Here is a 15,272-nt window from a genome sequence, read left to right on the forward strand (position 1 = left end):
TAATTTACATGTGCTATCATCATTAATATTTGTAACTACCCCAAGAAATGGGTACTGTTATTTCCATTTAAAGATGAGGAAACTGTAGGTTAACATTTTCCTGAATAGTTGGTGGAGGGAGTCCTATCTGGGCACCACCTGAAACAGTGTCCTGAGCATTCCAGAATTTTGGTAGGAAGCGTAGAGGACAAAAATATTGTTCTTTCCAAGATCCCAGCTATCTCTATCTGTTAGAGACTTGATGTGTTTGTTTTGCATTTCTGTACACAGTCCACATGTAGAAAGAGTACCCTATTGGCATTTCTGTCTTTATCCTCCCACATCTTATCTTTCTGTGCACACTAGCTCCAAATGCAGCACCTATGCCCCTTTATCTCTGGCTGCCTTCTCTGCCATCAAGCCACCCCAGGCCAGTGGTTCCAGGGAGTTAATGCCTCCTACAAGATTTCTGCAGCCAATAACTGGGGCTATTGCATAAATTCCCCCCTCTCTCTCCCTTCAGGTAGATGTGTGTGTATGTGCATGTGTGTGTGTGTTTGTGTGTGTGTAAGAAAGAGAAAGAGTTGTGAGTATGAGTGTGTGTGTGTAAGAAAGAGAAAGAGTTGTGAGTATGAGTGTGCGTGTGTGTGTGTGTATTTTATAATGCCCCTAGAGTTCTCCAGTGGTATTAAACCACAAGGCTTTTTCCTCAATTCCTGGGGATGAGATCTTTTTCTCCCCTACTGGATATGAATGAGGACAGATGTGACCCAGCTGGCAGCCCTCTGAGACCACATGGAGGAAGTAGAGTGAAGAGATGAAATTGGTGACATTGTTTGAAATCCTGAATCAAGCTGTTGGCTGTGTGTGTGTGTGTGTGTGTGTGTGTGTGTGTGTGTGTTCATTCCCTACTGCTAATATGACACCTATGGAAAGGAAGTCCCTTAACATAGCATTCCCAGTTTCTCCCCACGCTCAATCATTTCTCTCCTGGTGGAATTATTCTGATTGGTCTATCTGGGATGAATAAAGTAGTTATCATACCCCGGTCCTCCTCCTTCCCACATGGGCACATATTTTCCTTGGTAACTCCCAAGCGAGGAAGTCCTCTGTGAAGAGACCTGCTCTGGTCCAATTTTGCTTATGTTAAGTGTGTAAATCTAGAGTTTGGTATTAGACCGTTCATTTTCCTGAAAAAATAACACACATCTCCCAACTTAGTCCTTATCAGTAACAAAGATCCCCATCTTTTAAAATTACTTGTATTATTTGTCCTTGTTCGACACTTTAAGCAAGGAAGGGGTTACTCCTTATCGGGCCCCTCAAAGAAGGCATTGTAGGCCATACTTGCAAACAGCTTTTGTCTGATCAGGTAATTGACCTATAGCCTTTTCCCTCCTCCTCCTCCTCATCTTCTACTTACTCTACAGTCTGAAGATTCCTACTTTAAATGAGGCTGGGGTTTAAGTTCTGCTATCATGCAGGTATAGGCTATAAGGTCAGGAATTATCCACATTGCCTCATTAGAATCCCCAAACTGCCCTAGTCCAGAGTACTTTCAGATTATATTATTATGAACTGAAGAATTTGGCAAAAAGCGGAATCATAAACATTAAGAGTGTTAAGATAAGAGCATTAAGATAATAGTTTGACAAACATTTATTTTCTATATTGAGAATTACTGCTTATTGCACGATTCTTTCATGTATAGTGATTGCAGGTGCGTTCTCCAGGACACCTAGCCATCGGTGCAGTTTTTGTTCAGAATTTTGTACTTTTCAAACCAGGGAAGAACAAACACTGAGTAGAAGCACACAATTTGCTAAAAAACAAAAACAATATTTTAAAAAGGTCGACATGCAAAGTGAAAATTTTAAAGGAGCAAGAAGAGGACATAACACGTGTAGTTGGGGAAAATGACACCACCTCACCATGCCTCCAATCCAAATATAATTTGATGTTTATTTTTATTTCAATCACTTGATGGTATTACTGAGATCATCCCCTCAAATGTCCTTCTGTTTATGGTGATAATTGGAGACTAGAAATAGGATGCATCCTGCCATACTCACAATAGGAATTAGTGATTCTTTTTTCCTCTTTATTTTTACTCATGCATCATTAACTTCACACGTTCCCTTACATGGCCTCTGCTGGCATCCATCCATCCATCCATCCATCCATCCATCCATCCATCAATCCATCCAACCATCCATTCATTCATCATCCATCCATTCATCACCCATCATCCATCCATTGTCCATCCACCCATTATCCATCCATCCATCCATCCATCCATCCATCCATCCATCCATCGTCATCCATCCACTTGGACTCACCCATCACCATCCATCCTTCCTTCCCTACACTTTTGTCTGTTCATCCACTGATCCATCACACCCTTTCCCTCCTTCCTTTGTCCCCATTCTCCCTCAAGATTTTGCTTTTCTTTTTCACTTCACTCTTGTCCCATAATGAAAAATTAATAAACATAATTTCTTAGTTTGCTTTTGTTTTCTTGCTCTTCATTTGAAAGCCCAGGGTTGAGGGGTGGGAGGCTTAAACACTTACATTTCTCCTAAAATAGAAATCAGAACACCAATTTCATCAGTTCAATCACTAACATCAAGAAGATCCTCTAATTTTACTCTATTGTTATATTCAATTATTCAGCCACCTTGGCTTGCCCTGTCTGGACCTCTTTTACCTCCCATAATTCTTTCAACAACAAAGGAACAACACCTGCCAGGCAGGATCTTGGTCACTTTTACCTTCATGTTTCCTCTTTGAGCAAGCTGGTGTTATCTATGCATTCTCTTCAAGCAGGCTTGAATATACCCCCAGTAACTCTACCCTACCTCATCCTAAAACCACCGAAAACCCCAGTGAGTTCTTTCTGAATTAATGTATATTCACCCCGTACCTTGTAAAGCTCCCCTTCCTGAAAGGAGCAGTTAGTAGTCTCAAGCTTTTGACAGGTGGTCCGCCGCATTTCCATGTTCACACGATACTCCATATGGTCAGTAATCTGTGGGGAGCAAGTGGCAAGGAGATAAAAGGATTTCTCCTTTCTCTGTAGCTTCTGGTGTCAAGAAATCCTTTTCATGGTGCCCAAGATCAAGGACTCTTTCCTGTACAAATTGGTGGGCTTCTAACCTTTCTATCTGACTTCTATCCTTTTGCCATTCAAGGAGAATCTCCAGAAGCCAGTCACTGGGCAAAGACACCCCTTGGACAACTCAAATGATACTAATTGTTTTGGGCAAGGATCTGTAAACTGTCTGTAAAGAGCCTGATAGTCAATCTTTTAGGCTTTGCAGTCCATGCATTCTCAGTTGCAAGTACTCAACTCTGCTGTCATAGCTCAAAAGCAGCCTTGGATGATGTGTACATGCATGGCATGGCTGGGCAGCAATTAAACTCTTTACAAAAATAGGCAGCAGGCATATTTGTCTCCTGGGGTATAATCTGTTGACCCCTGGTCTTAGGTATCATTTAGGTAACTTCATCCATGCCAGTGAATTTATGTTTCTCTTAAAATTCTCACTTGAAACTAAATGAGGCTGAATTTCACTTGTATGGGCATCCCCTTTGGACTGTCCCCTTTGGAGAGGCATGGCTAGGAGAGGGGCCTGCACTGACCTGCTTCTGGACCCTCAGGATGCGCACAATCCGGAAATTGTATTTGTCATCACTCTTCTTGTTGAAGTCATTGGTCACATACTCCATGGTGGCTGTCACAAAGGGCTCTGATGCAGGAACTTCTTTGACACTCAGAAAGGTTTTCCTTCTTTCTTGGTAAGTGAGGACCATCAGGGCCACCAGGATGGCCAGCAGGAGTTGTGGGGCCTGCCAGAGTCTGGCCATTGTCCCTCAGCTGGGGAGGAATAGGAAGACCCCACTCCTTACCCTCCAGGGCCCAGCAGGATCCCACTGACCTTCCTTGCCTGGCCAGATTTAAATGGTCAGTGGTGGACACCCACTGCCCTCCTCTTCCTCCCTCTCCATCTGTAGCTGGACCTGGTGGTTGAGCAGGAACACTCTGCCATGGTTGGCAAGTTCAGTCCACTTCCTCTTCTTCTTTTTGCATATGTTCATCTCTCACACACATACACTTATGCAAATACTCATCTCTTCTCTTTTGGGGGGCTTCTGTCTTAGCAACACACACCCTCCTGCTGCCCCAGCATTATCTGGGTCGAAGCCAGGCCAGGGGCTTCTATCTACTGAACCCACTTCAGCCAGCACTGTGGGTGGTCTGGAGTGACAGGAAGCAATGGAGACATGGGGGATGCTGGATCACAGGGCAGTGGAGCACAAACAGGTCAGCCAAGTGAATACCACATCCTCCCTGTCCTTTGACTTTCCCGTGGACTCTTCTTATCACCCTTTCCCTCTTCCCTGCCTGGCCAGGATATCACTTTTCCCTCAGGCCCAAACCTTGGTCTCTTCCTGTGTGTTAATACTTCTTTTCTTTTTAAAAAATATTTTATTTATTTATTTTTGAGAGAGAGAGAGAGAGAGAAGGAGAACACGAGTGAGGGGAGGGGCAGAGGGACAAGCAGACTCCCCGCTAAGCAGGGAACCTGATGTGGGCGGGGCTCCATTCCAGGACCCTGAGATCATGACCTGAGCCAAAGTCAGATGCTTAACCTACTAATCCACCCAGACTACCCTTGTGTTAATAATTCTTAAATTTGGGAGATGCATGGTCCCCCTTGGAGAAGCCAATGCTCCCCAGAAAACAGAGGATGTACCCCATATGGGCAGCAGACTCCATGTATGGTTGAAGTCAACACACGACTTTATATTCACTTTCCACTGTCCTGCTGAATGGACTCAACTGTGCTATTTGTCTCCTGTAACCTTTCAAGCCACTCTCAGACAATACATATGGTCTCAATCCAGTAATCAAGAACCAGTCTCTCCAGGTGGTCAGAACTTGGAATGTGTTGTAAAGCTGTACTTCTCCCTCCTGGAGGCCTGCCTATGGGGAGGAGTGATAGCTCCTTTTTCGTTTTCCCCATCTGTTCTATTTGCCCCATCTTACCATCTTACCTCAGGACCCTTCTGGTATGGGGACCAGGAGAAGAAGAAGGGGTGGCGGTACTGAGAAGTCCCTACTTGGCTCCAGCTGCAGTGCTCCTGGACTTGTCAGGAATTGTGCAGTATACTGTTCTGTGAGTCCCTTCCTGGCTCTGCCCCAGCCTCCACTGCTAATAACCTCTCCTCCACAGCTCTCTTAGAAGTTGTGTTAGTTTGCTAGGGCTGCTTTTGAGTTACCATCAACACTGGCTTAAAACAACATACATTTATTATCTCACAGTTCTGGAGATTACAAATCCTAAAATTAAGGTGTTGGCAGGGTTGCATTCCTTCTGGAGGCTCTGGAGAAGAACTCATTTCTCTCCTTTTCCAGCTTGTAGAGGCCACCTTCATGCCTTAGCCTGTAGCCCCTTTCCCATCTTCAAAGCCAGCAGTGCAGAATCTTCAAATATCTCATCTGACCTCTGATTCTTCTGCCACCTGTCCTTCTCTGACTCTCTACCTCCCTCTCACAAGCACCCTTGTGATTATGTTCAGCCCACCCAGATAATTGAGGATGATTTCTCTACCTCAAGGGCCTTAACTTAATCACACCTGCAAATCCCCTTTGCTTTGTGGAGGCAGCCTATTCAGATTCCAAGGGTTGGACAGGGACATTTTGGGAGACATTATTCTGACTGTCATAGCAGCATAATGCTCTGTCTTCTAGCTGGTTGCTTGCCCAGTGGGAATCCCCTGATTTCTCTTGGCTAAGGTGTGTGGTGGGCCTTCCCACTTCAGCTCTCTCTGCTCAGACCAGTTCCAGCCCAGCCCCTTCTTGGGTGCCCAGCTGGAAAGCATTGAGTCAGTCTCAGCTTGTAGCTTTGATGAGGTTCATATAGGAGCCCCCCTTGCTTAAAACTTTCCCTCTGCTCTCCAACTTCTGACTGTTTTGTCTCCTCAATATCTGTGGGTCTTCGCCTACTGTGAGAAATTTCAGTCTTCCTTGGCACCTCATTTTGAAATCCGTTTCAATTAAAAAGTCCATTTGAGCATTCAGTAACATCTACATAAAATATTGCATATAACTTTAGAGGGGTTATAGATCCCCAAATTACACCACAGTCATGGGCTCTGAATGAAGAACCCCTTTTCCACACTCAAAGCTACTAAGAATTTGGCCACACTCAATGCTTCCATAGAGGGGACCCTAATACATCTGCCTTCATGCCAGGTCCTTATTTTGAGATCTGATCTTATATTTCTTTTTTTTTAATTTTTTTTATTTTAATGTTTTTTTATTATATTATGTTAGTCACCATACAGTACATCCCCGGTTTCTGATGTAAATTTCGATGATTCATTAGTTGCGTATAACACCCAGTGCACCATGCAATACGTGCCCTCCTTACTACCCATCACCAGTCTATCCCATTCCCCCACCCTCCTCCCCTCTGAGGCCCTCAGTTTGTTTCTCATAGTCCATTGTCTCTCATGCTTCATTCCCCCTTCTGATTACCCCCCTTTCTTTATCCCTTTCTTCCCCTACCAATCTTCCTAGTTCTTATGTTCCATAGATGAGAGAAATCATATGATAATTGTCTTTCTCTGCTTGACTTATTTCACTTAGCAGATCCTATATTTCTACCTGGTTGCTGCAAATTTCTTTGACAGTCCCACTGTATACTGAAACTCCTCAAACCCAGGACCAGGGTTTTTACTCCCTTCACACTGCACTTGTGGGAGTACCACATACTGTCCCTTGGAAGTCTCAAAGGCAGCCACCAAAGCCAATCCAGTCCTCATTCATTATTTCCAGTCCACCTCCTGCCATGGATCATTTATGGGTAACATGGAGCAATGAGTTTATTGCCATGAGACAATGCATTTATGGGTATACTTCTCTAGCACATTTATCTTATAAAAAAACAAACAAACAAACAAACAAACAAACAAACATTCTTCCTGGCAGCCGGCTTTCCACATCCCACTGGCAGTTGGTTTGGAGGCTAAGATTAAAAGCGGAGGGAGGATCACTGCCTGCTGTCAGAAAGTCTTCCGCTCAACCTTGAACAGGACACTTAGTTTCAGGTTTACATGGATTTGCTTAATGTGCCTCCTGCCACAGGCTTGGATGTGCTCTGTTAGAAGATGTTATCTGACCACCACACTGTCACCTCAGATCGATGGACACGCTGAGGAAGATTTGTTTCTAAAACTCACACACGCTCCAACTCTAATGATTTTGTAAGTTCTCTGGCCATGTCAACCTTAAAAATAAAATTGCCAGTTATCTTACTGGCAAAGTGAGTTTATTTGGGGATAGCAGAGGAGTCATAATTCAAGACATATACACTATGGTGAACCATAAGAAAGTCCTAAGAGACAAAAGGAAGGTCAGCTTTTATTAGGTTTTAAGTGGAAATCAGGGACGGTTATTTTGAACAAATTATCATATGATTGTATGTACTGTATGGTGACTAACATAATATTATAAAAAATATTATTATTAAAAAAAAAAGATCTTCTCTAGAGAGCATCACTGATCACAAGTCAGGATTTTCCCCTTTTAGTGCTTTTGTCCCTTGTGGACAGGAAGGCCCTGTCCTGGCTGTCATGTCCCATGTTGGAAGGAAAGTACACTAATTGAAAACTACTCAGGCCACATGTGAGCAACAAGGAAGGGTAGGAGGGAGGACTCTCAGGCCTTTTCCACCTACAGTCTGTATCTTATCAAGGTGGTAGGCATTGGAGATCATCTCCAAGCATTGAAACAACCTCGCCCTCTTTGGTGTATCACTTCTGCAGACATTTGACAGGCAACAGGTACGAAGAATTTCAAGAATAATTATGTAAAGCAAAATTAGAAGTAATATGATAAATCCAGTTTGTATGATGATTCTAAGCCAGGAGCTCAAACCTGAAGGTTTGAGCCAGTTAAATAGATCAAAAGACAATGGAGTGTGAGGAGAAATTTGTCATGACCTGGGTGCTTGTTCTCTGATCTTGTATAATTGAATTTCTACTTCTCTAGAGGTGTTTATCCATGTACAAAGGATGGAATTCACTACTGCATAAATGCCTCCTTGTTCAGTAAGTAGATAATCAAGGGCCATGTGATTGTCCATAACTACTGTAGCCAACGAGTCAAGTGCTCATCACTGGGCTGCTATTGCTTTGGCTGTGGGATTCGCCAGCTCTCCTAATATTAGGGAGAGATTTCTGGTCATGTGTTGATTGGCATACGAGAAAGATTCTCCCTATGGAGGCAAATCTGGAGTCATGTATGCCTCCTGGAAGTTTTTGTTGAAGGTGGCTATGGAGACTCAATGGCAGGGCAAATGGGAAGCTTCTGATTTGTTATGGACGCTGACATTAAATGTCCCTATAAGCATTGACCCCAGCTATTTAAACATTCATACACCCATGGGAAATGCTGTCTACTGCAAACAAAAATGAAACCAGTTAAGGCACAAAAAACTCCAGCTTAAGTTTGGTTATTGGTATATTCATTAACTGGAATTTCTTGATTGGCCCTTTCAAGTCATGGGTTGGGGGAGTTTGGGATAATATTTGTGAGAAGCCATCCCTTCTAAAGGAGTCTTTTCTAAAAACCTCACAAAGAGGTATAAACAACTTCTAAACTTTGGCAGAGGTTTAAATATCTAGGATGCTGCTCCCAGAATTCTCAGCCTTATAAGTAATCATAGCAAATGGAGGAAGTCCTTTTAAATAAGGATCATTGTCTGACAGCAAATCTGAAAAGACAAGGCAACAAAGAGTGATTGTAGCCTGGTCTTGAGGAGTTAAGATGGTGTCTGTACAGAACGGAAATAGAATGGTTGTTCTTGTACTGGCCTTTTCAGCTGGCTGCACAGGCACTTTTGTTGCTTAATGTACTGGGGTATAGACATGTTGGATCATTCCACAGGAAGAAATATAGTGTATATTATGGTCCAGCACATACCTACGTATATAAAACCATATAAGTAACTGAAATAAAAGTTTAATGAACTGATGTGTATTTCCTGTTTTCAGTATAGGCCATGCATGCACTCCATTTTATACCGTATGGAATTATTTTTAAGTTTATATATAGATCATAAATAAGTCTATAATATATCATCTATAAATTATAGATAAAACTGAAGATATATTATCCATTTATTTATGTAGATACAAATAATATGCATATTTTCTATTTAAATAGATGTTAATCATAACTCAGCAACAGTCTGAAAAACAAAAAGTCACAGTAAATCCTTCTACAGTTGATACAAGGCTATCGTGAAAGTTCCATGGCTTCTCATCTTCCAAAGGAGTGTCAGCGGCTTTGTCCACATTCTTTCAGCTTCAATGCAGTTTGTGCAGAGTTAATTTATGCATATTACTTTAAGTGTGCTGACATTTTCTTTTGATTTATTTTGTGTTCTCAGTTCTTCCAACCTTTTTTTTAAATTAATTAATTAATTTGAGAGAGTGAGAGAGATCACAGAAGGATAGGGAGAAGCAGATTTGATGCTGACCAGGGAGCCTGACTTGAGGCTCGATCCCAGGACACTGAGATCAGGACCGAGCTGAAGGCAGACACCCAGCTGACTGAGCCACCCAGTCTCCAACCTTTTACACGTAATCTTTGCTCTGCTGATCTTGGCTGCTTTCTTTCATGTGTCGGGGGCCTCAGCTGGGTTCACTTGGTTCTGTTATACATGGCCTTTCATGCTTCAGCAGGGTAACGTAGGCATGTCCCACAGTGGTGACAGGCTTCCAAGAGAAAGAGAGGATGTGCTCTAGATCCTTAGGACTTAGGCTTGGAATTGGTTCACGGACACTTCGGTCACATTCCATGGAATAGGATAATAGACCCCACCTCTAAGTGGGAAGAACTGTAAAGTCGCCTTTGCAAAAGGCATGGATATAGCGAGGCTTAAAGGACTGTAACCATTTCGTCAATCTAGCACAGAGTATTAATCCCAAATAAAACTATACTTTCCTATTCTTTTTTTTTTAAAGATTTTATTTATTTATTTGACAGAGAGACAGCCAGTGAGAGAGGGAACACAGCAGGGGGAGTGGGAGAGGAAGAAGCAGGCTCCCAGCAGAGGAGCCTGATATGGGGCTCGATCCCAGGGCCCTGGGATCACGCCCTGAGCCGAAGGCAGGCGCTTAACGACTGAGCCACCCAGGCGCCCCTATACTTTCCTATTCTTAAAATGATAATCATACCTGCTGTTCAAGACTATTATCTGTTCACTACTTCTCTCCTAAAAGATGAACTCTTTAGACCTATTTTTTTTAAAACTGCTCTTCTGTTCCCCCGAAGATGAGCATGGTAGGATGATTTTATTTCTTCCTTCCCCCATATTTACTCCTTGAGTTTGAGGTTCATTTATTGCCCAAGGGAGCTCAATTATTCCAACACCCTTTGTTGAAAAGAGTGATTTTCTACCTTGAATTGCCTCTTACATCAATGTAAAAAGCGAGTAGGCTCTCAATGGTTATATTTCTTTTTTTTTTTTAATTTCTTTTTTAAGTTTATTTTTATTTTTTGGGCTCTCTACATCCAACACGGGGCTTGAACTCATGACCCCGAGGTCAAGAGTTGCATGCTCTTCTGACGGAGGCAGCCAGGTGCCCCTCAATGGTTATATTTGTTGACTATTCTGTTCCATGTATTTATCTACCACTTTGCAAGAACCATACTCTAGCTCTATAGGATTTTGGGATAGGTTCCGTGGGATTTTCACAACATGATGCATGTAATCATACAATGTTTCTAGGCGTACGTATAATCATGCTATATGTGAGTAAGGAGAGCTTATAGTTAGGTCATACTTTTATTCATTTTGACAATCTCTTTTAATTTAGATCACTTACATTTCATGTAATTATCGGTATGTTTGAATTTAACCTACTATTTTAGTATTTGTTTTTGTTTGCTACTTCTTTTCTAATTTTCTGATTTTGCTAATATTTCCTACCTTTCTATTCATTTCAAAAGTGCTTACCTTTACTTCCTGGAATGTTCTGTAATAGTTGCTTTAAACTCCTTGATATTGCATTCTTTCAGCATTGGTGTCTTGTTTTTTAATTGAAGTGTAGTTGCCGCACAATGTTACATTAATTTCAGGTGTACAAAGAGTGATTCAATAAGTTTACATGTTACACTGTGCTCACCACCAGTGTAGCTACCATCTATCACCGTACAATGTTATTAAAATACCATAGATTCCCTACGCTGTGCCTTTCATCCCCATGACTTATACTTCCATAACTGGAAGCCTGCACCTCCCACTCCCCCATCAGCCATTTCACCCATCCCCCTATCCTCCCCACCATGGCAACTGCCAGTTTGTTCTCTCTATTTATGGCTCTGTTTCTGCTTTTTGTTTCTTTGTTTGTTTTGTTTTTCAGATTCTACATATAAGTGAAATCATATGATATTTGTCTTTCTCTGACTTATTTCATGTACCATAATACCCCCCAGGTCTATCTGCATTGTTGTAAATGGCAAGATCCCATTCTTTTTTTATGGCTGGGCAATATTCCATTTTATATATATTACATCTTCTTTATCCATTCATCTTTTAATGACACTTGGGTTGCTTCCTTATGTTGGCTACTGTGAAAAAGGCTACAATAAACAGAGGGGTGCATATATTTTTTTGAATTGGTGTTTTTGCTTTCTTTGGATGAATACCCAGTAGTGGAATTACAGGATCATATGGTATTCCTATTTTTAATTTTTTGAAGAACATCCATACTATATCCAGTGTGGGTGCATCTATTTACATTCCCACCAACAGTGCACAAGGTTTCTTTTTTCTCCATATCCTTACCAACACCTGTTATTTCTTGTATTTTTAATTCTAATTTTTGAGTCTGTTAATTGTTTTTTTTTTTCCCCATGAGAACTGAAATTTTCTTGGTTATTCATATGCTGAGTAGTTTTGGATTATATCCTGGGCATTTTGAAAGTTATGCTGTGAGACTCTGTCTCTTGTTTAAATCCTATGGGGTTAGGGTTAGGGTTAGTCCACAATAGCTAAATTGTGGAAGGAGCCGACATGCCCTTCAACAGATGACTGGATTAAGAAGATGTGGTCCATATATACAATGGAATATTACTCAGCTATCAAAAAGAACGATTTCCAACATTTGCTGGAACATGGACGGGACTGGAGGAGATAATGCTAAGCGAAACAAGTCAAGCAGAGAAAGACAATTATCATATGGTTTCACTCATTTATGGAACATAAGAACTAGGAAGATTGGTAGGAGAAGAAAGGGATAAAGAAAGGTGGGGGTAATCAGAAGGGGGAATGAAGCATGAGAGACTATGGACTCTGAGAAACAAACTGAGGGCTTCAGAGGGGAGGGGCTGGGGGAATGGGATAGGCTAGTGATGGGTAGTAAGGAGGGCACGTATTGCATGGTGCACTGGGTGTTATATGCAACTAATGAATCATTGAACTTTACATCAAAAACCAGGGATGTACTGCATGGTGACTAACATAACAAAATAAAAAAATATTATTATAAAAAGTAAATAAATCCTATGGGGAATGTTGTTTTTTTTTCTTCCCCAAGCAGGCAATTAACCCTGTTGGGTCCAGGCTGCAAATTCTGACTGGCCTCCTGTGGGTTGTGGTCTCAGTCAGTTCTGTGTCAAAGCAAGCCTCTGCAGTGCTATTTGGATGTGTGTTGAGTGTGGGTCTTCCAGTGTCCATTCTGGCTGGGTGATACTCTATCCCTTCATTCAGTTCTACAAGTCATTGCTGTGCTGTTAAGGATTAAACCCACCTGGTGCAATTCAGGGTTCCTGCTTCTGAGATCCTCACTCCCCACTATTTCTCCAGTACTGTCTGGTTCCCTGGACCTCCCCTACCCTACTTCACCATGCAGGCCCATGTCTACACCCAGTTCTGGGGTCACATAGCAGGACAGAAAAAAGGAAAAAAGCAACAGGGATTTGTCCAACTTTCTTGGACCCACAGCTGCTCTGATCAGAGGAGGCCCCTCTTCTGAAGCATTTTATGTATCTCTAGGATCCCCTGCCACTGCTGTTGTGCTCTCTGTTTCCACCACAGGAATGCCCCAGGAGCCAGGGCATCAGAGAGCAGAGACTAGAAAACTCGGAGACAATTCCCACTGTCTGTCTCATGAGTTCCTTGCCTGCTCCTTGAGCAGGACTTCCCAGAGCTCTCTCTTCATGCCCAGGTGCCCTCTTCTGAGTTCCTGGCTTCTTGAGACCCAGGCTGGGGGACACCAGAGGAAAAGCAATGATAAACCTTCCCTGTTCTTTGGTATTTCAAATTCTTTTGTCTTTCTGCTACTACGTATGGTTCAGAGCCTCTGGGTGGCTGTTCCATGCATTCTGTCCAGGTTTTAGAATTGATTCTTTGGTAAAGTCAGGGTGTCATGTGTTGACCCTGTCTTACCTGGAGCCAGAACATTCTCCTCTCAATATTTTAAAAGCCACTTTTCCACTAAACACTCTATATCCAAGGAACATCTGTCCTGGGACTTCAGGCTTGTCCCTTCTTCTGGTAATTGACTACCTTGAAGAGAGCATAGAGGACCCTTCTTTTCCTTTCCCTTTGGGAAGGCCTTTGGAAAACAACAACAACAACAAAAAACAAACAAACAAACAAACAAAAAAAAACTCCCAGAATTCTAGCTTCCCTTGGGGACCCAATTCTTCCCTTGTCTCTAGCCATGTTTGTAGGAAGAACTGAGCCCACCCCTATCAGGGATGGTCTCCTACGGAATCAGGCTGATCAGTGCAGGCCATGGCCCTACCTATACACAGGCAGGGACAGGCACACCTTCCCAAACTCCAGCCAATGGCAGAGCATCAGCTGTGTGCTGGCCTTCCTAGAACATGGAACCATTTCCCTCTTTCACAGGAACTTCCAGAAAGGCCTCAGTCTCCCTTTGCACTGGATGGGTGAAGGATATGGGGCTGGGTTGATGCAGCCAGCCTGCTCCAGTGCATGGCCAGCCATAGGACAGGGTCGATCCCTGGGGGAACAGAGCAGGGAAGATTCTGGGCTTGTTTTCCAGGGGAATAGACCAGACTCAATCTTTTTTCATTCACACTTGTCATTTAGAGGAGGACTTGGTGCACGCTCCATGGCTTCGGCTGAAGCTTTCTCTGGCACAGGGTGCATTTGCCCATCATGGAGTAGACCAAAAGTGGCAGATGTACGCACTTTGGAGCAGCTGCTATACATGTCAAGACAGGAGCTGGGGACTCAATATTCTAGATTGTTTGCCCCTCAGATGGGCCACTTCTGAGGCATATGCTCGGTATTGTCTCTCAGACATCCCCACGGTACAGAGCCCCAGTTGCTCACAGCAGTCACCTACTCACTAGCAGCCTTAGAACTGGCTTCCTTCCCTGCCTCTCTCCCTGTGCTTCCTGGCACTAACAGAACCTGCTATGCAGCTGTCGATGGGCAGGTGTGACAGACTGCGGACACTTCACTTGCCTGAGAAAGCACAGCCTGAAGCCTGCTTGAGTCTCCCTTCTGATGGCCCTGAGGGATTTGTTTAAGCCAGAAATAGCAGGTAGAGGAATTGCCATTAGGAGCGTCAGCTCAGCTGTTCAACCTCTCTGCTTTCTCATCTTCATAGAGGTGGCCTTGGTCTGTGTTTTAGACACCTATGGCTGTAATAATGTGTGATCCTTTGTCAGAAGCAACCGAGGAAAAAACAGAAGTATTTTCCTAGGGCTGAATCAGGACAGATGGATCACAGTACTCCACAGGGACACACCCATCACTGCAGTGTGTGTCCCCCAGTGCTGGACAATGTCCTGTCCTACTGGCTCATCTCCCTACCTCTCTCATCTATCTTTGTGTGCTGAGGGAACTGCTGTGTCCGTGTCCTGACAAGCTTTTTTTTAAATAATAATATTTTTTTATTTTATTTTTATGTTAGTCACCATACAGTACATCCCTAGTTTTCGATGTAATGTTCCATGATTCATTACTCGCGTATAACACCCAGTGCACCATGCAATACGTGCCCTCCTTATTACCCATCACCAGCCTATCCCATTCCCCCACCCCCTCCCCTCTGAAGCCCTCAGTTTGTTTCTCATAGTCCATAGTCTCTCATGTTTCATTCCCCCTTCTGATTACCCCCCCTTTCTTTATCCCTTTCTTCCCCTACCGATCTTCCTAGTTCTTATGTTCCATAGATGAGAGAAATCATATGATAGTTGTCTTTCTCTGCTTGACTTATTTCACTTAGCATTATCT

General features: G+C 43.0%; 1 protein-coding gene across 1 annotated transcript; it reads right to left on the minus strand.

The window, feature by feature from the left end:
* Positions 1-1,717: 1,717 nt before the first annotated feature.
* CST11 (cystatin 11) lies at positions 1,718-3,846 on the minus strand. Its single transcript, XM_045776808.2, has 3 exons — positions 3,622-3,846; positions 2,903-3,007; positions 1,718-1,801 (listed from the first exon to the last, which is right to left on the minus strand). Exons 1-3 carry the CDS (start codon positions 3,844-3,846, stop codon positions 1,718-1,720), a joined length of 414 nt encoding a protein of 137 aa, XP_045632764.2.
* Between the last annotated feature and the right edge of the window lie 11,426 nt (positions 3,847-15,272).

This window comes from Ursus americanus, chromosome 22 (genome assembly GCF_024610735.1).
Source record: "Ursus americanus isolate L20-20 chromosome 22, mUrsAme1.1.p, whole genome shotgun sequence".
NCBI classification, from domain to species: Eukaryota; Metazoa; Chordata; class Mammalia; order Carnivora; family Ursidae; genus Ursus; species Ursus americanus.